Source organism: Ceratotherium simum, chromosome 10, assembly GCF_057802395.1.
Source record: "Ceratotherium simum simum isolate JZ-2026a chromosome 10, ASM5780239v1, whole genome shotgun sequence".
Taxonomy (NCBI): Eukaryota; Metazoa; Chordata; class Mammalia; order Perissodactyla; family Rhinocerotidae; genus Ceratotherium; species Ceratotherium simum.
Genome location: NC_141909.1, coordinates 55,754,684 through 55,777,447, shown reverse-complemented (window position 1 = coordinate 55,777,447; position 22,764 = coordinate 55,754,684). Strand labels below are relative to the sequence as shown.

The 22,764-nt window shown below is 36.5% G+C and overlaps 1 protein-coding gene across 5 annotated transcripts in view; it reads right to left on the bottom strand.

Moving 5' to 3' along the window:
* LACC1 (laccase domain multifunctional purine nucleosidase 1) overlaps positions 1 to 22,764 on the bottom strand; it is a 56,972-nt gene that overhangs the window by 32,895 nt on the left and 1,313 nt on the right. For 3 of the 5 annotated variants that reach the window (XM_087436031.1, XM_004433630.3, XM_087436032.1), the window contains exons 2-7: positions 21,622 to 22,220; positions 20,797 to 20,975; positions 19,882 to 20,047; positions 16,923 to 17,148; positions 15,674 to 15,834; positions 11,634 to 14,463 (exon numbers count right to left, since the gene is read on the bottom strand). In XM_087436031.1, the coding sequence (XP_087292157.1) occupies positions 15,675 to 15,834; positions 16,923 to 17,148; positions 19,882 to 20,047; positions 20,797 to 20,975; positions 21,622 to 22,183 (1,293 nt within the window). In that variant the 5' untranslated portion in view covers positions 22,184 to 22,220 and the 3' untranslated portion in view covers positions 11,634 to 14,463; position 15,674. Of the gene's footprint in view, positions 1 to 11,633; positions 14,464 to 15,673; positions 15,835 to 16,922; positions 17,149 to 19,881; positions 20,048 to 20,796; positions 20,976 to 21,621; positions 22,221 to 22,764 lie in introns of those variants that run through there. The other 2 variants (XM_087436033.1, XM_087436034.1) reach the window with 1 other exon arrangement.

The following is a 22,764-nucleotide window of genomic DNA, read 5'->3' as shown; positions in this document are numbered from 1 at the left end:
TACAATAGCTATTTTCCAGATAAAAAAGTTTAGAATCAAATTCAGTTACGTTGAGGGAACCAGAAACAGTAAACATTCTCGAGTACATATCGCCACCCAGTGGATGAATGTGCATGATGCACAAAGCATTTGCAAAGGAAAAGACAAAGGAAGACGGTACGAGATTATGACCATGATGCTAGTGTTAAAGCTTTGTTTACGTTCAGTGAAGGCCAGACATCACACGTGATCCAAATCTAAATCACACCACTCATTCGGAATCCCAAACTAGATTTTAATGTACATTTCCAAAATATTCTGATAAACATTATCAGAGGCTTTCAGCAATGAGAGAAAAATACTTTGAGTGTGCTTGCCACCACATTAGATACTAAAGTCTCACTTAATGCTAGTGAAACTTACGTCCATGAACTTCCAATAAGACGAGTCAGAGATACTTAATTTATAATATGGCAGAGATTAGGCCATTTATCAGAGATGTGTTTGTAGCAAGCAGCCTGGCTGGCAAGGCAGAGATTAGGGATTCAAATCTTGACCCCTAGGGTGCTAAGAGCTTTAACATGAAGTCAGGAATGAATTACATTTTTGGCATAATAATCTAGAGTTTCCCTTCATTTGAAAGCAAATAAAGATTTATTAGAGTAGGGATATATAGAAACAGTCAATGGAAGTTGGGTCATTTAAATGTGTAGTGAGGCCATGTTTATATAAGGATTTCCTAGTGGTTCAACTTGGAGGGGCACAGCAAAATCCTTGTCTTGGGGTAACTTCATAAGAATCTTCTGGTATTCTACAGAGAAGTCTAAACCTATTTACTGTGTTTCCAGAAAGAATAATAGAATTTATTTTATAGAATTAATTTATGCAATTGGAATGACATTGAAATTCCAAGGAAAACTAGTCTGGGGCTTTATTTTTTGCTGTGTTTTGTAGTACCATCACCAAGAGGTTTATCCATCCACTTTTGAATATCTCTAGATATGAAACCAACTAACTAACGTGCTTCTCCTTTGTTGGGTCTGGAATTTATTGATTTACCCTACTTATAAGCTAATAAGTTAGCTTATCACTCTTTCATGGATGTTGGCAGAAGACATGAGATGCCTGAGTCAGAGACAAAAGATTTCATTACTCATAGTTAGCAAGCAGGATGAAAATCATATTTGAGTTAGTTTCCCTTACCCCAAGTCCCATGGGGGCACCATAGAGGGGTCCAGGTGTATCCTGTGCACACAGTAGTTTTTTGTCCTAGGTTAAGAATATTGAGCTTGGGGAATCCACTGCTTTTATAATAAGTAGTAAGCAAGTCCCACTTGCTTTTCCAAAGTGGGATCTTAACTTATCATTCAAGGTTGCTTGCTACAAACACATCTCTGATAAATGGCCTAGATAAAGAGCATTCGGGGCCTTGCTGGGATACTTAAGGACCATGGCAGATTGCGTTTCCCAACATTCATACTAAACCAAAATCAGCCTTCCTATTATTTCCACTAGTGAGTTGTGTTTTTTCCTATCCCTTCAGCATTTTGCACTTCAGATATCTGCAGTGTGCTATCCTATTGCCAGTGAGACTTTTCTCCAAGCTAATCATTTCTAATCTCTTTGAGCATTCCTCTCATAACCTGGGATTGGGGCCCCTCACCAATAGTATTGCTTTTCTCTGAACTTGTTTAAAAACGGGTTACTTCCTAAAATGTACTACAATACTCCTAGTATGGTCTAATCACTTCAGAGCAGAAGAGAAACATTACTTTGCTTATTTTAGAAGTATACTTCTATATGGCAACCTGGGATCCCATGAACTTTTTTGTCAGTCCCATTAATTCCCACTGAAAAACCCTGACTTTTACCATAAACTGCTTTTAAGCCATTCTATTCTATTCTATTCTATTCTATTCTATTCTATTCTATTCTATTCTATTCTATTTTTATGCCAGAGGATGGAAGCTCCATGTAGTTTTTCATTAAAGGAATCATCATACCAACCAGATTCCAATTAATATCATAGAAAATGTAAAAGTAAGCTCCTTCTTTTAAAGTAGTTATTTAGCAGTTCTAGCAGAAAAGTGTAACTCCTTATTGTCCTCTATTTTGTGAATTATGGACTTCCTCTATATAAACTGTTCTCTGGGTTAATACAAATAGCATATGACTCTCATATACTTTGTTTAAATACAAATCCAACAGTCAGAGATTTTTGCTTTCTTCCCTCCCCTCTCCACACCATGCATGTACAAGATTAGGGAATTGACAATGTTCATCTTCTGATTTAACAAAGAAAACTGCCATGTATACATACTTTTTCAAAAACAGATATGTTGTTCCTTTAAATATTACTAGCAGGGCAATAAGTTTAAAATTTTTTTTAATTATTGCTAAATCTGAAACATACAGAAAAGTAGAGAAAATAGTACAATGAACCCCCAGATAACCATCACTGGGGTTCAACAATTACTAAAATTTTTGCATTTGCATAATTATCCCTTTTTTTTCTTTATTATTATTGAAGCATTTGGTAGCAACTCGCAGATCAGTTTACTCCTATATAGTTCAATATGGATCAAAATACATATTTTTTACATAACTGCAAGGTCATTAACATCTAGCAAAGCTAATAATTCCTTGTATTATTTAATACCTAGGCCATATTGAAACCTCCCCAGTTGTCTCAAAAATACGTTTTTATGGTTGGTTTCTTCTCATTGGAATCCAAAGTAGGTCAACTCATTTCATGGGATTGTTACGTCTTATAAATCAATTTTAATCTAGAATAGTCTCCTCCCATCCTTTTTTTAATTCTTGACCAGGTACAAAAAGTGGATCACATTATTACCACTCTGAATTTGTGGTATCCCTTAGCTTAATCCTCCCTTCCCCATATTTCTTACAAATTGATAGCTCTAGAGCTTGATTAGATTCAGACTCAACATTTGTGGAAGGACTACTTTCAAGGTGGTTCTGTGTACTTCCTATTCTAGAACACCGGGAAGCAACAATGTTTGGTTGCCTCACTATGATTAAACCACGCTAAGGAATTATCCATTGACTTTTTTTTTTTTTTTCCTGAGGAAGATGAGCCCTGAGCTAACATCCATGCCAATCCTCCTCTTTTTGCTGAGGAAGACAGACTCTGAGCTAACATCTATTGCCAATCCTCCTCCTTTTTCCCCCCAAAGCCCTAGTAGATAGTTGTATGTCATAGTTGCACATCCCTCTAGTTGCTGTATGTGGGATGTGGCCTCAACATGGCCAGAGAAGCGGTGCGTCGGTGCACGCCCGGGATCCGAACCCGGGCCGCCAGTAGAGGAGTGCGGAGCATGCACACTTAACCGCTAAGCCACGGGGCCAGCCGCAGGAATTATCCATTGACTCTTATTGAGGTTTTCTTTCTTTCTTCCCTCCCTTCCTCCCTCCTTCTCTCCTTCCTTCCTTCCTTTCTTTCTTCTCTTCTTTTTTTTTTTTTTGTCAAGAATATATGTTAGGGGCCAGCCCAGTGGCATAGTGGTTAAGCGCCCACACTCTGCTGCAGCGGCGCACGGTTCGGATCCTGGGCGCAGACACTCACACTGCTTGTCAAGCCATGCTGGGGCGGCATCCCATATAAAGTGGAGGAAGATGGGCACAGATATTAGCCCAGGGCTGGTCTTCCTCAGCAAAAAGAGGAGGATTGGCCACAGATGTTAGCTAATGGCTGGTCTTCCTCACAACAACAACAAAAAAAAGAATATATATTGGGCCAGCCGGGTGGCTTAGTGGTTAAGTGCGTGCACTACGCTACTGGTGGCCCAGGTTCGGATCCCAGGCGTGCCCTGACGCACCGCTTGTCCGGCCACCATGCTGAGGCCGCTTCCCACATACAGCAACTAGAAGGATGTGCAACTATGACATACAACTATCTACTGGAGCTTTGGGGGAAAAAAAAGGATGAGCATGGGCAATAGATGTTAGCTCAGAGCCTGTCTTCCTCAGCAAAAAGAGAAAGATTAGCACAGATGTTAGCTCAGGGCTGATCTTCCTCACAAAAAAAAAAAAAGAATATATGTTGAATTTTGTCACCACTTTTAGACATCTATGGAGATAGACATAAGACTTTTCTTATAATTATTAGTATGATGAATTAATGAATTATACTAATGGATTTTCTAACATTAAACTTTCCAGCATTCCAGAATGAATCCCACTAGCTTATGATGTATTTTTTTTTTAATATACTTCAGATTTGACTCAGTATTTTATTTAAGATTTTTGTATTGATATTCATAAGTGAGACTGGCCTGTAATTTTCTTTTTGGAATAATCTTTATTAGGTTTTAGTATTGATATACGATTACCTCACAAAAAAATTTGGAAGTTTTCTTTCTTTTTCTGTACGCTGGAACAATTTAAGTAGCATAAGGTTTACCAGATCTTAGAAAGTTTGGTAGAATTCCTTGGTGAAATCAATTAGGCCTGGAGGAATCATTGGGGGAGGGGAGTGGCCAGGAGCAGACTTTGACAACTTTTAGGAGTCTTCAAGTGTATTTGCATAGAATTATACAAAGTAGTCTCTCTTTTTTTTTTATTTTCTCTGTTTCAAAGATTATTTCCCCTGTGTCATTTTGTATCTTGTGAACTTGTACTTTCTCCAGTTTGGTTGACTAATAGCTTGTCTTTTTTTTTTGTTGATTTCTTTAGCCAGCTTATTTTTTTTTTAATAGTTTTTTGTTTTTCTCTTTTCTATCTTATTAATTTCTCTCTTTATTTTTATCAATTCCTTCTGGTTACTTTTAGTTTGCTTTCTTTTTTTATATTCTTTTGAGTTGAAAATTTAATTGCCTTACTTTCATTTTGTTGATAAATGTATTTAATGTAGTGTGTTCCTTAAAATACTGCTGAAGCAGTATTTTTATGCTTTTTTCATTATCATTATTTTCTAGAAATTCTGCAGTTTCATTTTACGACCTGTTTTACTTGCAGCAACTCTTACAACATAGCTGCTCCTCTTGCTTAGGTCCTGCTCCTGTTGGCGATTTGGCCACATCCACCCATATTCTTGGATTTTGAGGAATTTCATGTCACTGACTTTTGTTGAAGATGATATCCATGTTTTTTTCTTTTGCTATCTTGTTAGCCTGTTTGGTTTTCAGTAGGAATTTTAAAGTGATGATTCAAAATTGCTACTATGATCACAAATCTAGAATATCTCTCAACAAATTATTTAGTAAGATAACCAGTTAGAACTGTAGATATTTAGATATTTTTAAAAGATATTAAAGGTTATTGTCACAGAGCATACTAACAGTTCCTGAAGCCTGGGAGCCTTAAAAGGATTCTTTGTTAGAAATAACCTTTGCAAAGACAGTTTTATAACCCAGAATATTATCTTCTTTATGTTTTTGTTTTTGTTTTTTTTTGCAGCTAGAAGGGAAGAAGGAAATTTTTCCCTTATCATGTGATTTATTTTCTTCACCAGCAGTTTGAAGAGCCTACAGTTTCAAGGCCAAGCAAGGGTATCCTATTAGCACTGAAAGAGAAAAGCAGGCCTGAGTAGCTCAAAACTTACAATCTAAAAAGTAAAGGATAGAATAAGAATTTTAGCAAATAAAATCTGGGGCATATACTGTTACAACTATGTCTTCAACCAAGCCCACAGCTTTTGGAAGGGAAGTGTAGAGTCGGAGAAGGAGATGCCAGCTTAGACTCTCAGATAAGGAGAGGAGTAAGATCTGCAATTAATCATTGAGTATTATCAAAGCCAAATTTTCATGTGCTTTAAATAGATGTGATCTTTAGAGGGTTATGAATTAAAATTTATATGAATATGAATAAAAAGAAAGAGAAGAAAAGATAAAGCAGATATATATTCCCTCTCTATAAGCCTCTTTTATTTCTTCTAGAGTAGGTTGGAAAATTAGATATATGATTTCCCATGAAGTTATAACAGAATGTAACATGAGATTTTTCTCGTTGTGCAGTCTTTGTTGAAGGGCCAAAGTTGAGAACGGTGGCCTCACATTCTAGAGAGGAATAAGGCACAAAAAGCAGAATCTCCTAAGAAGTAGACCCCCAAACAACTCCTGGGTCCTCTAAACCATCATCTACCTGCAGAGAGTAAGGCTTCAAGACAGGAAGTTGTGAGAATTTTTTTTAAAGAGCATTGTCAGAGTCTTGGGCATTTCCCCTCACTCCTCAAAAGAACCTCCACTCCCCCTCCCCCAGCAGAGCCAGGTGCTGCAGGGAACTAAAGCAGATCATTTAAGAAGTTGTACTAAACTTGACCTGTGGTGTCCATGTTTAGGGCTTTGAGCACTCTGACCTGTGCCTGACGCTCCCCTGTTAAAGTCTAAAGAGAAGATGCCGCAGATAAAAAACTAGACTATTGGTGATGAACACAATGCAATCTATACAGAAACTGATATATAATAATGTACACCTGAAATTTACAGAATGTTATAAGCCAATATGACTTCAATAAAATAATTTTAAGAAAAAAGAAAAGATGCTGGCTAGTGGCTGGAGCTGCCTGGAATAGCAGAGAAAAGACAGGCTATCTGAGGAGTAGTCTGCACATCCAGAAATTAAAGGGGCAAAAATGCCAAGGTGCCTGCAGGCTGAAGGACCATAGCTAGACTACAACTGTATTTAAAAGACTCTGCCCAGGAGAATAGAGAGCAACTGTGTAGAGTGTACCATCAAAGCAGGAGTTAAAGAGTCAGCTGCAGAGCACTTTGTCTGGATGTGTGTGTGTGGAGGGAGGGTAAGTTGAAGTCTCCCACTAACCCAATCTCTCTCTCATCCTTCGCTGCTATCAAAACTCTGGCATCAGTAGGTGGAAAAGATAAGCAAGGTAGGGAAAATAGGGAACAAATCAAGCTTTATTCCTCAATGCTTGTCTGGTCCAAGCTGGGGAGCGGAGAAGCTTTAAATTTATATCAGATTGGACTCGTTAATGTTCTAAAACTTACCACAAGTTGGAAATAGAAAAGTCTAACGATGGGTAAAGAGACACGGCTGAAAGCCTTAAAACAGATCTCCATTGCAAACGTTCCTTCTTTATAGTGCCTTTAATAGGTTATTATTATTTAAATAAATTCACCTAAACATTGAAGATATAAAAATACCTGATGAGCAGTGGTCCTCAAAATTAAATACACATTAGAATCATCCAGAAAGCTTTAAAATGCACTGATGCTTGATTTTACTCCCAGATTCTGACTGAATTTGTCTGGGGTGTGGCTTAGGCATCAGGGTTTTTTAACACTTACCAGGTGATTCTATTATGCAGCCAAAGTTGAGAACTACTGCTCTAGAAATGAGTCAAAAATATAAAAACTCTATTTTACTACTTTACTATGAAATATTTACTACTTTTCAATATTGAAAAGTTGGAATTTTCATGGGAAAGACCTACCTGTTTGATTTTTACTGTCTAGGTCACTGTCACAGAGATTTGATTATGTGGTTTTTATTCATTTCATTAAAGGCATGTAAATGACTACGTCTCACTAGAACAGGGACCATGACTTTTGCGTGATATAAGATAAATACTAAAAATATATTATTACAGAAGTGGAAAGAAATAAACAGGCAAAATAAAAATTGGTCTCTAACATACACGATTCCCATAGGAGGCATGTATCCTAAAGCAATATTTTAAAGTTTGTATTGCTATACAAGTTGGAAACAGGAAAGTCTAAGGATGGGTAAAGAAACATAGTTGAATGCTTTAAAATAGATCTCCACTACAAATGTTCTTTCCTTAGAGTGACTTTAATGTGTCATTATTATTTAAATAAATTCAACTAAATCCTGAAGATATAAAAGTACCTGGTAAAAAATGACAACATACACACACCCCCCCAAAATGGTTCATTATCTTTATCCTTCCAGACTTTGCATTGGATCATTACAAGATTCCTTCCCCCCACCTCCCTTTTTAACTACTACAGATATTAGATGATTACAACGTGTTGATGTCTTTGCCAGACACTAAAAATATGAAGATGAGTAAGACATGGTCCTTACTCTGAGGGAGCTTATATTTAGTAGTAGACAAGTAAAAAGATCAACATTTAAAAATTAGTACACTAAATACTATAAAAAATAATGCACAGGATGCTAGTGAGGAAGACCACCAAGGAAAATGTTCTGGAAGAGGTGACCCCTGGTCTGAGTCTTAAAGAATAGCTATGAGTTATTCAAGAAAAGTGAGGTTGAGAACTGCTGCGCAGAGTCAGCAATAGGTTCGAAGCAAGAGGAAAGACAAAACATGGCTGCAGAGGATCACCGTAAGACCTGCTGGGGACCCAATGACAGAGAAAAACCAAATTGTTCATGTTTTTATTTTTATTTTTTTTTCAAGATTTATTTATTTTTCCCCCCAAAGCCCCAGTAGATAGTTGTATGTCATAGCTGCACATCCTTCTAGTTGCTGTATGTGGGACGCGGCCTCAGCATGGCCGGAGAAGCGGTGCGTCGGTGCGCACCCGGGATCCGAACCCGGGCCACCAGTAGCAGAGCGCGCGCACTTAACCACTAAGCCACGGGGCCAGCCCATGTTCATGTTTTTAGATACAGGAAAACTTTCCTTATATGCTAGAACATAGACCTTTGAACATTAACATGGCCCCTCACCCTGCCCAATGGAACAAAAACTACTGAGCGTTTGTATACGGCATGGCATACTTCTCACTGTGTATGTACTACGGTGACAAGTGAAGTTTGGCTATATCTCCATCAGACACTAGGGAGACACTAGAGTGCTGTATCCATTCACTTAGATGTTTATGTTGTATGTGTTCTTGGTACAGCTTGTTTGCTAATTTAGTAGAAAGGCTAAGTGAAAGTAACCTTGAACCAAATTTGAGTTCTAGTCAGTCTTTGAATGCAAACCAACCTCTGTGGTCTGATCTAGCTTAATGGCAAATTCAAGGAAATGAAAAAAGTAAAGAATGGCTAGAATATATGGTGTAGAGTGGGGAGTGGTGGAAATTGAAGAGATAAGCAGAGGTGAGATCATGAGCACTTATAAACTTTAGTGAGAAGGTCTCTATCAGTGGAAAAGCCATAAAGTAATTTTGAAGGATGTAATATGACCAGATTTGCAATTTAGAGCAATCAATAATGGCAGTGTGAGGAGGGATGCAATGATGAAGGCCTAGTTAGAAGGGTGCTCCAATGATGTAGATAAGAGATGAAGATCTGAGTGTCTGTGGCAGTTGAGATAGAGACGCAGGAACAGATGGTAGATTTACGAACTCAGTAGTGTGGGAAGGGAAGGGGTGAAGAAAGGGTGGCATTCAGAAACCCTTTTGGGTTTCTGGACAGGCAACTGCAAGAATAAAGATTTCATTGTCTGGGACAGAACACCAGAGGGGAGCAGGTTTTGGAGGGGAAATGATGAGTTAAGTTTGGAGGATGTCACATTTGAGGGGCCCATAGGATATGTCTAACGAGCAACTGTGCAGCCAAGTCTGAATATTTAAAACCAGAAAATTCAAAGAATGAAGTTACCTTATGAATAGGAAACATCAATTATAGAAACAAGGATGATGGGGGTGTAAGAAAATACAACTCTAAAATATGTGTTTAAGGAGAGTAAAAGAATAAGGAAGTGCTGGTAAGATGTAAACTGAGGTGGGGTGTGATGCAAAACTAAGAATTAAGAAAATGGAGGATATTAAAAATTCAATTGTCACTATGAGCAAATCTATTTTCTACAAATGTTTCCCAAGAAATGAGAGTATGAGCAAATCTATTTTCTACAAATGTTTCTCAGGAAATGAGAGTAGTCTTTTGTTAGAAAGGAATGTGGTATTTTGAGCTATGGAGTCTGCTGGAAATTTTAATTATTTAATAAAACACAGTAAGTGGACACCCCAGATTTCTGAGAAGTAAATAAAACAAAAAAGCCTGCTCCACATACAGAAAGGACATAGTTCACCTCAGGCACTTGGCACTGGGACACAGGAAATGTGATGTAAGCATTTCTTTCCCTACAAAGAAAATACATCTAAGGAGACTATGAAAAGTTGTTCTCCACAAAATTGACACGTGATCATTGTGAGTCCAAACTAAATACGTTAATCTGGAAAAATCAATACTGGCAGATTTCTTTTTCCTTCATTAAGCAATGACCTAGCACAGAACAATGCATTACTTATAGCAGCTGCCTCATCTTTGAAATCACAAGTAAAGTTTTAAAACTCTGCCTACAATGGAAACGTACGTGCTCTGGACCAGAGCTCCCATAAACACATACAGTAAACATACAGACAATTCCCATTCTTTACTGCACAATTTACAAAAATTTCATGAAGAGCAATCTAGAATTCCACTGCATCCAATGTGTCTTGTGTGAATTGACATTAGCTGAAGCAAAGAGGCTCTACATCATAGAGAGCACATACATATTTCCTGTTTGCCATTTAGGGCACACACACACACACACACAGATCCACGTATGCACACACACAAACACACAGGTAACTGAGCAGTGCTTTCTTCAAAATGCTAGACTTCCATAGATTGGTGGCATTCTTTAAGAGTTCACATAAAAAGTAGGATGGATACACTGTAAGTATAACTTTAGGACAACCACATGAAAACAAATATCAAATCCCACTTTGAGATATAAAATGATGTAATTCATATGTCACTGTCATCTTGCAGCTTCTGAATCCATGGGTCTTATTTATGTTTTTGTCATGACACAGAATAAGCTTCTCTGAATTTTTTTTTCAAAACATCTACTTACAGAAAAGCAGTTACTGGAGATTCTGTAGAAGGGAGATCCAGGTGAGTGAGGGTTCCTAAATGCTTTTATCTACTTGAACTACAATAGGCTGCATCTCAAGTAAGAGCAGTACATTCATTAAGTGCCTCTCCTTTTTTTTTTGTACAAGTAAATACAGATATTAAGATTGCTTCAACTTTATACCAAGAACCAGAGTAGAACTATTCGTACAGCCTCCTAGGGGAAAGATAATTTTTTCATTTGTTTTATAAAGCACTGGAGTATAGCATATTTAGTTACTAAGCTATTCTTCACAATTTAAAATTACAATTAGATCAATTTTAGTTTGATAGTACCTCCAAAAAAATCATAGTACCTCCAAAAGAATGTCATGAACTCTCACTGATTTGCAAACTTAATTGCTCTCTTTTTTTTCCCTCCCCAGAGCCCCAGTGCATGGTTGTATATCCTAGTTGTAAGTCCTTCTAGTTCTTCTATGTGAGCTGCTGTCACAGCATGGCAACTGACAGATGGGTGGTGTGGGTCTGCGACCAGGAAGCGGACCTGGGCCACCGAAGTGGTGAGCACTAAACTTCAACCACTATACCATCAGCGCTGGCTCCTTAATTGCTCTTCTTAATAAAACAACCACCAATATTTCCTATGTACAGTTAGCAGCAGTGCTTAGATTGAAAACAAAACAAAGCTTTTTAAAAATCATCATTGTGGTTGTGCCCCAAAAGTCTCAGAAACCTATATACAAATGCTTAAGAGTGACAAAGATCTTGTAGAAGCAATAAGATATGATTATTTAACAACCCAGCCATTCTGTCTCTCAGTTACTGATCAATACTTTTCACGCAGTAAAAGAGCTAGGACACAAATTTTCATTATATGATTTGGCACAGATAATCCAAAATCATAACCAAACATAATTTTTATTTGGTTTTGGAATATTTTGGTACAAAAAGTGAAATATGGCTGTCTAATACTCTGTAAATCTGCAAACTTCAAACAAAATAATGCACAGTGAAGAACTGGAAAACTATCAGTCTTTCTCAATGTGTGAAATTATTCCTTAATCTTTATTAATTAAACAAATGAATTTAAAGCATGAGTTTGAAATTGTTGCCCTATGTTTTGTGTTTCATGCCTTCTCTGAATTGGAAGAAATGAGGTATTTTATTTAAATTTCACGCTGAGCTATATGTTGCATAGACGAATTAAACTAAACAAGGTACCAGGTTGTGACAACATTACAACACATACCACAGTATTGGAATTGTTGGTTTACTGACTGTCACCTTTCATGGATATTAAACATCTTGAAGGCTACAACTGTATTTTTTTAACCTATCCTAGTACTGCAACAAAATTTTGACTGATTGTATGAATAAACATTAACAAAAAGTTGAAAATAAAAATTTAATTTAGATAGCTTTAATTGTAAAATCTGTAATGAGATTTGGAGTCACAAAATGTGGGTTCAAATCTTAATGTTATCACAAATTATGTGATTTTAACCTCCACCTCAATGAGGCTCAGTTTTCTCACCTGAATAAAAGGAGTAACACCTGACCTATGCATTTCAGAGTAGCTGTAAAGATAAAATGAGATAATGTACATCCAAGTCCTTTGTAAATACCAAACAAATGTAATTTTCTGTTATCGTACTGCATGTTCATTTAAGAAATATGCATAAGAAATCTTTTTAAGATGTAATGTGACAACTCACATTAAAAATATGTGCTACATATATACCATTTCTCCCAAGTGAAAAACAGCTTGACTCCTTTCCTCAGCCTGCAAATATACTTAAAACTACTCATCCCAAAAATACATATACCTCTTCCTTCAAAATGCAGCCCCTCGTGCTTTATTTTCTATCAAAGAAGAGTGGATTCTTATGCATCCCCTTCCTCAATGAACTGAAATCTGACTCCGTCACCACTGCCTTAGAATAGCTTCAATATGGCTAATCTATTGATTTCTTCTCAGTCCTCATTTTATCTCTGAAGATTTCTTTTTGAGTACCTCTCACAGAGATGCTGGCTTCTTTCTTCAAAATGTATATATAGTAGTCTCCCCTTATCCATGGGGGGATATGTTCCAAGACCCCCAGTGGATGCCTGAAATCAACGATAGTACCGAACCCTACACCGAAGCCACTACTGTGACAGTCCATCTGATAACCCAGTCGGCTGAGGCACTAACAGGCAGGTAGGATATACAGCATGGATCTGCTAAGCAAAGGGATGATTCACGTCCAGAGGAAGCAGGATGGTGCGAGATTTCATCACGCTACTCAGAATAGCGTGCAATTTAAAACCAATCATTTATTTCCAGAGCTTTCCATTTAATATTTTCAGACCACGGTTGACTGTGGGTAACTGAAAACTTGGATAAGGGGGGGTCTACTGTATTCTATTTTTTTTCTTACTTCTATGATTCATCTTTTTTACTGGTTCAGCTTCTTGTTCTTCAAATGCAGGTGTAGAGGTTTCATCCTTGGGCCTCCTTTTTGCTCACCCTATATTGCCGCCTAGATTTTAGCCTACTCCAACAGACTCAGGCATCATCTCTGCAAAACCACCTTCTAAATCTGTGTCTTTTTCCCAGTTCCGTCCTAGGTCCCAGGGCTATATTTCTAATTGTTGACCAACTATTTCCATCCGGATGTCCTTCAGTCTCATGTCAAACTCATTACCCTTCTCCCTTGTCCCTCTTTGTTGCCAATCTTGGTAGTCAGCCAAGTAGAAATGAAGGCGACATCAATGACTTCTTCACTCCTCCTCACCTCTCAATCTCTATTATCTAGTAACAGGAGCTGTGGATGCCATCTCCGAAATGTCTCTCTAATCCATCTACTCTCTTCTCCACTTTAATTTCCACTGCATTCAGGTTTCATTATTTCTTTTTTAAAGTATTTTGACTGACTCTTAACTAGTCTCTCTGCTTTGGTCTTCCACAATTTAAATCCATCCTGTTAAATATGATGCCAAGGAGATAAAAACACTCCCCAACTTTTTATGCCTATTCTTTGCCTGGAAAATAAACTCCTAACTCTTTTGACATGGCATTTGAGACCCTAACTAATCTTTTTCCAACCTGTTTTTCCTGTAGCTCCTGACCACACCCTTCTCCTTCTAGGGCATTTTAAACACTTCCAGTTTCATGCCCTAGTTCCTGGTGTTCCCGCCACCTGTTATGGTTGTTCTTCACTTGTCAAAAGCCTGTACAGCCTTCAGGCCCATATGATAGTTATTTTCTCTGTAATATCTTCTCTATCCTGCCTTCCAGACAGAATTAATCCTTCCTTCTTCTGTACTCTTCTGCTATTAAAATTAAAGTGTTACAAGTGTTTATCTCCTCCACTGCGTTAGATGCACAAGGAAAAAGTCTAATTCGTTTTGATTTCACCTATGCTTCACACAATGGTTGACAAATACAGGCTGCTCAATAAATACTGAACTGAACAGATCTATTCCTGTTTATGTAACAAACAGAACAAACTTTAAAAATAATCCTTATCTGTATAACATATAAGCTACATCACACTGATTTTTTTGTCAATTATTGTTAGAATCAAATGAAAATCATTTGGCTTTGGATAATAGTGAAAATACACCCTAAAGAGGAATTATCCATGTAATACTTTTGGTTTTAAGTAAATCAAACAGCTAAATTTCTCTCTTGCAGTCAGTTTGGAAGGAGGCAGAAAACAGTTATGCAAAAATCCCGTCAAGTATCTGTAAAATATATAGAAATCATATATGAGACCTTACTAGTGCTATTAGAATATCAAGGTAAGAATCACTAAGTATATTAAAGAGTTAAAGACACTGTGAAGACTAAACATTGATTCAGTCCAAAGCAACCTTAAGGAAAATTAGATTTATATGCTAAAAGGTCAGTGCTAAATCATTGTCATGAAATATTTTTGTATAATTCTTAAAAAAACCTCTAAAAAATCTCTAATAAATACTAATTTCAAGAAATTACACTTAATTTTGCTCTATGACTGTAAATCAGGTGTCAGCAAACTACAGCCTATGGGCCAAACCTGGCCCTTCACTTGTTTTTGTAAATAAAGTTTTACTGAAACACAGCAATACTCACTCATTTCCATATTGTTCCTGTCTGCTTTTGCTCTACAATAGCAGAGTTAAATAGTTGAGACAGAGACTGTATGTCCCACAAAACCTACAACATTTACTGTCTGGCCCTCTAAAGAAAATTCGCCAACTCCTGCTGTAGATAATCAGTTGGAAATCTAGATGAAAACGAAGTCAGTCTGTGTATATGAGGACTTCTTCTTATTCTAGAATTTAGAATCTTTATGTAGAGTCTCAAAAATCAAAAAAGCATAAAGATATTATGACAGAAAATGTACAGATATCAAGTACATAGGAGAGATAAATGCCATGCATATATATAGAGAGAGAGAGAGACAGAGAGGCAGGATTTTTTTTTTCACTGAGGAAGATTTGCTGTGAGTTAACACCTGTTGCCAATCTTCCTGTTTTTTTCATATGTGAGCCACCGCCACAGCATGACCACTGACAGACAAGTGGTGTAGGTCTGCGCCCAGGAACTGAACCAGGCCACCAAAGCGGAATGTGCTGAACTTAACCACTGGGCCACTGGGCCTGGCCCCAGGATTTTTTAAAGAATAAATTATTTTATTTTTATACCTTTAATATATATCTGCCTGATTATTCTTTATTAAGTAGGAAAAGGAGTGGCTGCGCTTTATATTAGAGTATGTCACTGAAAATCAACTTTTCTACTACTATTGCTCCACTAAAAGTAGAAATAAGTCTTGCTATAGGAATAAAGAAGTTAAATATAATTAATTATTTTTAAAAATGAGGGGAGGGAAAGGTGGAAAGAGGAAGAAGGAGAGAGGGGAGGGGAGAGATGGGGAGGAGAATAAAGGAGAGAGAGAAACTACTGTACCTCATTCTCTAATTGATATGAAGCCAATCTGTGTACCAAAATTAAGGCCATCTCGGACATGGGAGAAAAACTTGTCAGGATGGCAGGATGTACAAAGGCTGAGATCTTGGTTCAGGTCCTGAATATTCTGTGGAAGAATTCCTCCCCGTTCTAGAAGAATCCTTAGGATAAAGATTTTTCAAAAGATAGCAAGAGTTTATTTTACCAATAGCCAAAGCAATATAAAAAAATTATGGATATTGGTGGTAAAGAATTCTGGGAAAGATCTGCTTAGAACAATGCAAATTATTATTCAATTACAGAACATGGACTAGAGAGGAAATGGTAGATTGCATCACCATTTATCATTTAAGTTCATATATGAACTGTACAACCTCCATATTGTCCTGCAGACAGGATCTGGGTACAGAGTTTCATCAAAATCAAGTACTTATTTAAGAAAAAACTTCTAAAGTTACCAGAGTATTTGTAGACAAGATTCATTTGACTCAGACACAGCATACTTTTTAGTCATCTGGCTTTCCCATCTTCTTTCCTCCTATTAACCAGATTTTTCACAGAAAACTTGCCTCTCCATAAATACTTTATGGTATGAAAAATGACTATAAATTAGTGATACTTATTCCACAAGTCACACTTAAGAATCAATTTCAATCCTTTCTACTTACATACTAATGAGGCAGAAACTAGGCAAGGTTTTACTCACAAGAATAGAAACACAATTCAAATCAGACATCAATTTTCCTTTGTAGAAATGACAAGTAAACTTCATAAATTCAAAAATGCAAGGAACCATAAAAAATTGAAAGTCACTATGTATTTATATTCGCTAATATTTTTTGCTAAGAAATGTATTCCTCTAGTTAATTAAAGAATAAGAATAATTTTAAAATATCAGTTTCCTGATAGTTTATTTAGGGAATTTGAGGAATGGCTGTGAAGGAAAGTATATGGCCAACTTTTTCTATAAGAAGTTTAAGTAGAACTCATAAAACTATATGCCAACTGTTTCTTCCTTCACTTTTAAATCAATAACAGATACCAGACTGGAAAATTTCTGTTATTCAAACTTAAATGAGAATAGATTTTATATTTAAAATGAGTTTTTGTGTAGGTGTGTATGTCAGCTACTTAAATACCCGCCACCTAAATTTTTCTTGGAATTACTAATTGTTCTCTAAAATAACTATCATTTTAGAAGCAATAAGTAATAACCAAACTTACAGTTCCAGAATGAAATCAAACATACCTGGTGGCTTTACAAATGTCAACATAGGGATGTGGCGAGTCAAATAGCCGTACACATCCGGGATCAAGATTATGAAATGCTTTTGCTGATTCCCTTGGAAGAGTAAAACAGCAAGGTCCTATTGAAGGTCCCAGTACAACAATAATGTCTTCTAAACTACAGCCGTATTCTGCTATCATAGCATTCACTGTAGCCATAGCAACACCTAACAAAGTACCTCTCCAACCTGGTCAATAGCAAGAAAAAGAGATAAGGAAAGTTAAAACATAACAAAACTTCACCTTAATTTATATGTAAGTTGAAAATGGGCAGAGTCAGTTTATGCATTTTTCAAAGTCCAGAAATAGTAAATGAATCACAAAATTAATTAAGCTAGATGATCAAATAACTCATAAAAATACTGGTTTTTAACTGAGGTATACTATAGGAAGCACCTGACATGGAAGTGACATTTAATTAGAGGTCCCTTCCACTTTCTTTTAAAAATGTTCTATACCTTTAATTTCCACTGGGATTATACCTTCTTAGTCTTCTCTCTCTCCTTCACTTGTTTTTCACATTTCTAAAAATTGTAGGAAATAAGATATAACGTAAAATTTACCATTTTAACTATTTTTAAGTGTATACTTCAGGAGTGTTAAGTATATTCACATTGTTGTGTAACCAATCTCCAAAACTTTTTCATCTTACAAAACTGAAACTATATCCATTAAACAATAACTTCCCCCAGCCCCTGGCTACTACTATTCTACTTTTTCTATGAATTTGACTACTCTAGATACCTCACATAAGTGGAATCATACGATATTTGTCTTTTTGTGATTGGCTTATTTCACTTAGCATAATATTGTCAAGGTTCATCCATGCTGTAGCGTGTGTCAGGATTTCCTTCCTTTTTAAGGCTGAATAAATTCCATTGTATGTATATAAGAGGTGGGTTGCTTCCACCTCTTAGCTTTTGAGAATAATTCTGCTATGAGCACAAGTGTGCAAATATCTCTTCGAGATACTGCTTTCAATTCTTTTGGATATACACTCAAAAGTGGAATTACTGGATAATATGGTAATTCTTTCTTGAGGAACCACATTGTTTTCCATAGCAGAGGCCCTATCTTACATTCCCACCAATCGTGCACGAGGGTTCCGATTTCTCCACAACCTCACCAACACTTATTTTCTGTTTTCTTTCTAATTTTTTTTAAATATTAGCCATCCTAATGGGTGTGAAGTAATATTTCACTGTGGTTTTGCTTGCATTTCCCTAATTATTAGTGATATTGAGCATCTTTTTACATGCTTGTTGGCCATTTGCATATTGTCTTTGGAGAAATATCTACTGAAGTCTTTTGCCTATTTTTTTTAATTGAGTTGTTTTTTGTTGTTGCTGTTGAGGTATAGTTCTTCATATATTCTGGAAATTAACCCCTTCTCAGATACATGAATTGCAAACATTTTCTCCCATTCTGTGGGTTGCCATTTCACTTTGTTGACTGTGTCCTTTGATGCACAGAAGTTTTTCATTTTGATGAAATCCAATTTATCTATTTTTACTGTTGTTGCTTGTGCTTTTGGTGTCATATCTAAGAAACTATTGCCTAATCCAAGATCACAATGTTTTCTTCTACGAGTTTTATGGTTTTAGCTCTTACATTTAGGTCTTTGATCCATTTTGAGTTAATTTTCATGTATGATGTAAGATAAGGGTGCAACATCATTCTTTTACATGTTAAATATCAGTTTTGCCAGCACCATTTGTTAAAGAGACTGTCCTTTCCCCATAGTATAGTCTAGGTACCCTGTTGAAAATCATTTGACCATATATGCAAGGGTTTACTTTCTATTCTATTCCATTGGTCTATACGTCTGTCTTTATGCCAGTACCGTACTGTTTTGATTACTGTAGCTTTAAAATAAGTTTTGAAATCAGGAAGTGTGAGACATCTAACTTGGTTCTTTTGCAAGATTGTTGCATTTTGACAGCTGTAATCTTTCATATTTTAAAACTTAATGTTTCAAAACCTAAGAAGTAACAAATAATATTCCTACTTTATATCCAGGAACTAAGAGTCAAATTTTAAATAACTTTTCACAATGTCAAATAGTAAACCTGACTTCTAGTCATCCAATTCCATTACTTTAGCTAGGTCAAAAGCAAAATACACTACTTTCTTATTTATCTATAGTATAAAAAGGCAAAGTAGTCATCGATTTACAAACAGAAGGAAATCCAAAAGATCATCCCTCATTTCACATAGAATCATAACCCCTGGATAATCTAAATAGTATTTTAAAATGCTTCCTGGAAAACAAATTCCATAACTTTAACACAACATAGTATCTAAAAATTCTAGTTAAAGAAACTAGACTACAGCACATTAAACTAAATGCAGTTTTCCAAACATATCTTGCTTTTTCTTACCTCCATACCTTTACACATGCTGCTGCATCTTCCTGAACACCTTTCTGCAACATGCCTAACCTTCCTATTCCCTATTGTCTAGACTTTAAGGATTCTCAATCAGAGGCAGTACCACAACCTGGGGAGTGTTTTAAAAAGCATGGAAGCTTTTTTTTTTTGGTTATTACAACAACTGTGGGTGCTACTGGCATTAAGAATTTCAAAAGCCATGCAAACTTAGTCTGCAGTGTAAGATTATCTTGCCCAAAATGTTAATAGCACCCTGCTGAGAAACACTGGCACTTAGCCAAATCATACAAATTCCTCAGGAATCAGCCTAGGTACTGCTTCCTTTGGGAATTCTACTCTGATTCATATAAGTTCACTTAGGTACTCCTTTTATCTGCTCCTATAATAAAAGTATACTAGCTCTACCCCTATCTTTAAACTTACCACCATATGAAGTAATTAACTGTTTGTCTGTAATGCCCACCAGAAAGAAATTATAACTTTTCCTGTACTACAAAATTCATAAAATCCTAAATGATTAAGTACTCTTACCAGAGTGAGCAACCCCACATGCTTTTTTGACAGGATCTGCAAAAACTATCGGTATACAGTCAGCACCAAGAGCCGCTATTGTGACTCCTCTCTGATTTGTGGTGATTCCATCATAAGATTCAGGCTCCTTCCTTCCCATAATCCACACGTCATTGGCATGATCAGTCTAATACCAAAAATGTGCGATAAAAATGTTTTGAAAGTAGAATTTCTCATACCATAAGATTTTCCGAAAGTATGTATTTTGCACAAAATTAGATAACCAGTTTAAGATTACTAGCATTCACTAAATATATCACTTCTATATATGGTAAAATAAATTTACTTATTTAACTTTTGGTATTGTAATATTTGCATACTTTATTCAAAGGAAAGCAGACTTTAACATTTCAAATTCAATACAGTCCATTCATCACGAACACCTCCCACTAGAGATGGGCAAATCTCTAACTGCAGCACTTTCCACACAGTACTACTTTATTGAAAAAAGTTAAATGAATCACCAAATCAATGATATTTTTACTTTTCCTAGACTCACGTAAAGCTAGGATTCTGTAAGAAACAAATCATTACCTCATCATTTGTGACCCTAGTCCCTCCTTTATTGATTTAGAAAATAATGGCCTTCTCTCCCACCATTCAGGAACCTTCCTTCTAAATCAAAAAAGGCAGTGATACTATACTCTGAGAATTAACCACACTCTTAGATGTGACAAGCTCTAGGTGAAATATATATATCATAGAACTGATCTTTACACTATGGTGTATATATCTAAGAAAAATGACAAGCATTATCCTAAAATTTTAGATAAAACACCAGATGCACAAGTTAAATAGCTTGATTAAAGTCCATGTAGTCATTAGCAAAATCAAGAATATCCTTGAGATCTTCCAAAATATGAAACAAAATTTTACCTTTATTCGGTAAAATTTCTCTGCATTAAATCCTGCCACATTCCCCAACCTCCGCAGATTTTCTCGAACAACAGCCTTGGGATCTCTCCGTTTGGAACTACTGAAGAGATTGAATGAGCTAAGAGTTGGTATGTAAGATATCCCACCTGTTCTTGTAGTAAATCCATGTATGAAAATATCTGTTAAAGATAAGCAGCGAAAATTACAAATATATTATACATAAGACTATAAAGACCCACAAACCCAGTCTCTCAGTAAGACGTTCCCTGAGCACATCAACCTGCATTTGTTTATCTGGCATCTAATTTCTACAGCACTCTGTACCTCTATGTGTTATTACATACTGCTTTGTGTTTGTTTACCTTTCCTACGAGATTATTGCTCTCAAAGGGTACCTTCGGTCCATTTGTCTTTCTTATACCAAATAGCATATAGCTCACAATAAATATCCTTTAACCAAGAAGTAAGATTGACTGTTTTAAATTCCACTCTTTCATGATGTTGCCAAGGAGTTAAGGTTTCAGAATTTCTAAATAGAAGATTCTTAGAGTCACGAATCTCATTTTAAAGGAGGGCTGGGGGATTTCTCTTAAAGCCAAATATGCATAAAGCAACTTATTTATGTAGGGTGGCTTTGAAGGGGCTATCCTTTGACATCCCTGACACCACAAGGCCCTCCATGACACTCCCTTGTTGCAACTGATGCTAATGAGCACATAAGGCCACAACAGTCTACAAAAGAAAGAAGGAAAAAAAGAAACGAACAACCTCTAAAGACTGGTTTTTCACGTACACAGTAAAAACAACAGATGGTGTTTAACATACCTGAGATCAAAGGAGATGTGATAATGGTTAATTCTCCTTTCAGTGCTGGCAGACTTCTCAAATATGTTTCTATTTCATTCTGGATTGCTTCTAGTTCTTGAGCTGTGATCATGTTTATTTCAGTGGACTGTTTCAAAAGATCTCCCCTCAAAGTCACCTGTAAATCTTCAAACTCAAAATTGTAAACATCAGTGAAGAGCTGATCAATAAAGGCCTTCATTAATGTCTTCCGATATATGGGTACAATTACCTTAATGCTGCTCAGATTTTTTTCATCAATTTTTTGTTTAATGGTATACAAACAGGCAGCCATGCTGGGATTGCTAACAGTCTCAAATTCTCTCAAGAGAGTTGATAATCCATTGCTTGTTTTTAATTCACAATTATCATCGTCACCATCTTTTTCACAGCTGATGTTACTGCAACACATTATGCAAAGGAACTTGGCCTTGGCAGCATGGTAGCATCGAACAGCATTCAATGTCTTCAGTAGTGCCTGATGATAGTTTTTCTGAGAGTTCAATTTCAAACCAAAGAGATCAATCAACACGGCTTCTGCCATCCTTCAATAACTGTACAAAGTTCTTCAAGGAAGACGTCTGTGCAAAAAAAAAAAAAAAAAATCACCTGTAAAGAAAAACTGGCATAAGAATGCAAAATTATATCAATCTTCTTGTAGTTACAACACAAATTTGTGGCTAGGGAAAAAAAAAGAATTGCTTTGGGGGCCAGGCCCATGGCTTAGCGGTTAAGTGTGCGCACTCTGCTACTGGCGGCCCAGGTTCGGATCCCGGGAGCGCACTGATGCACCGCTTCTCCGGCCATGCTGAGGCCGCGTCCCACATACAGCAACTAGAAGGATGTGCAACTATGACATACAACTATCTACTGGGGCTTTGGGGAGAAAAAAGGAGGAGGACTGGCAATAGATGTTAGCTCAGAGCCGGTCTTCCTCAGCAAAAAGAGGAGGATTGGCATGGATGTTAGCTCAGGGCTGATCTTCCTCACAACAACAACAAAAAAAGAATTGCTTTGATCTAAAAATGTAACCACAATAGTAAATCTAGGCCCCTCCCAGAAAAGCTAGTCCACTATTTGCCATAAGAGAACCATGACAATTAAAGCAAAGCAATTTTTAATTCA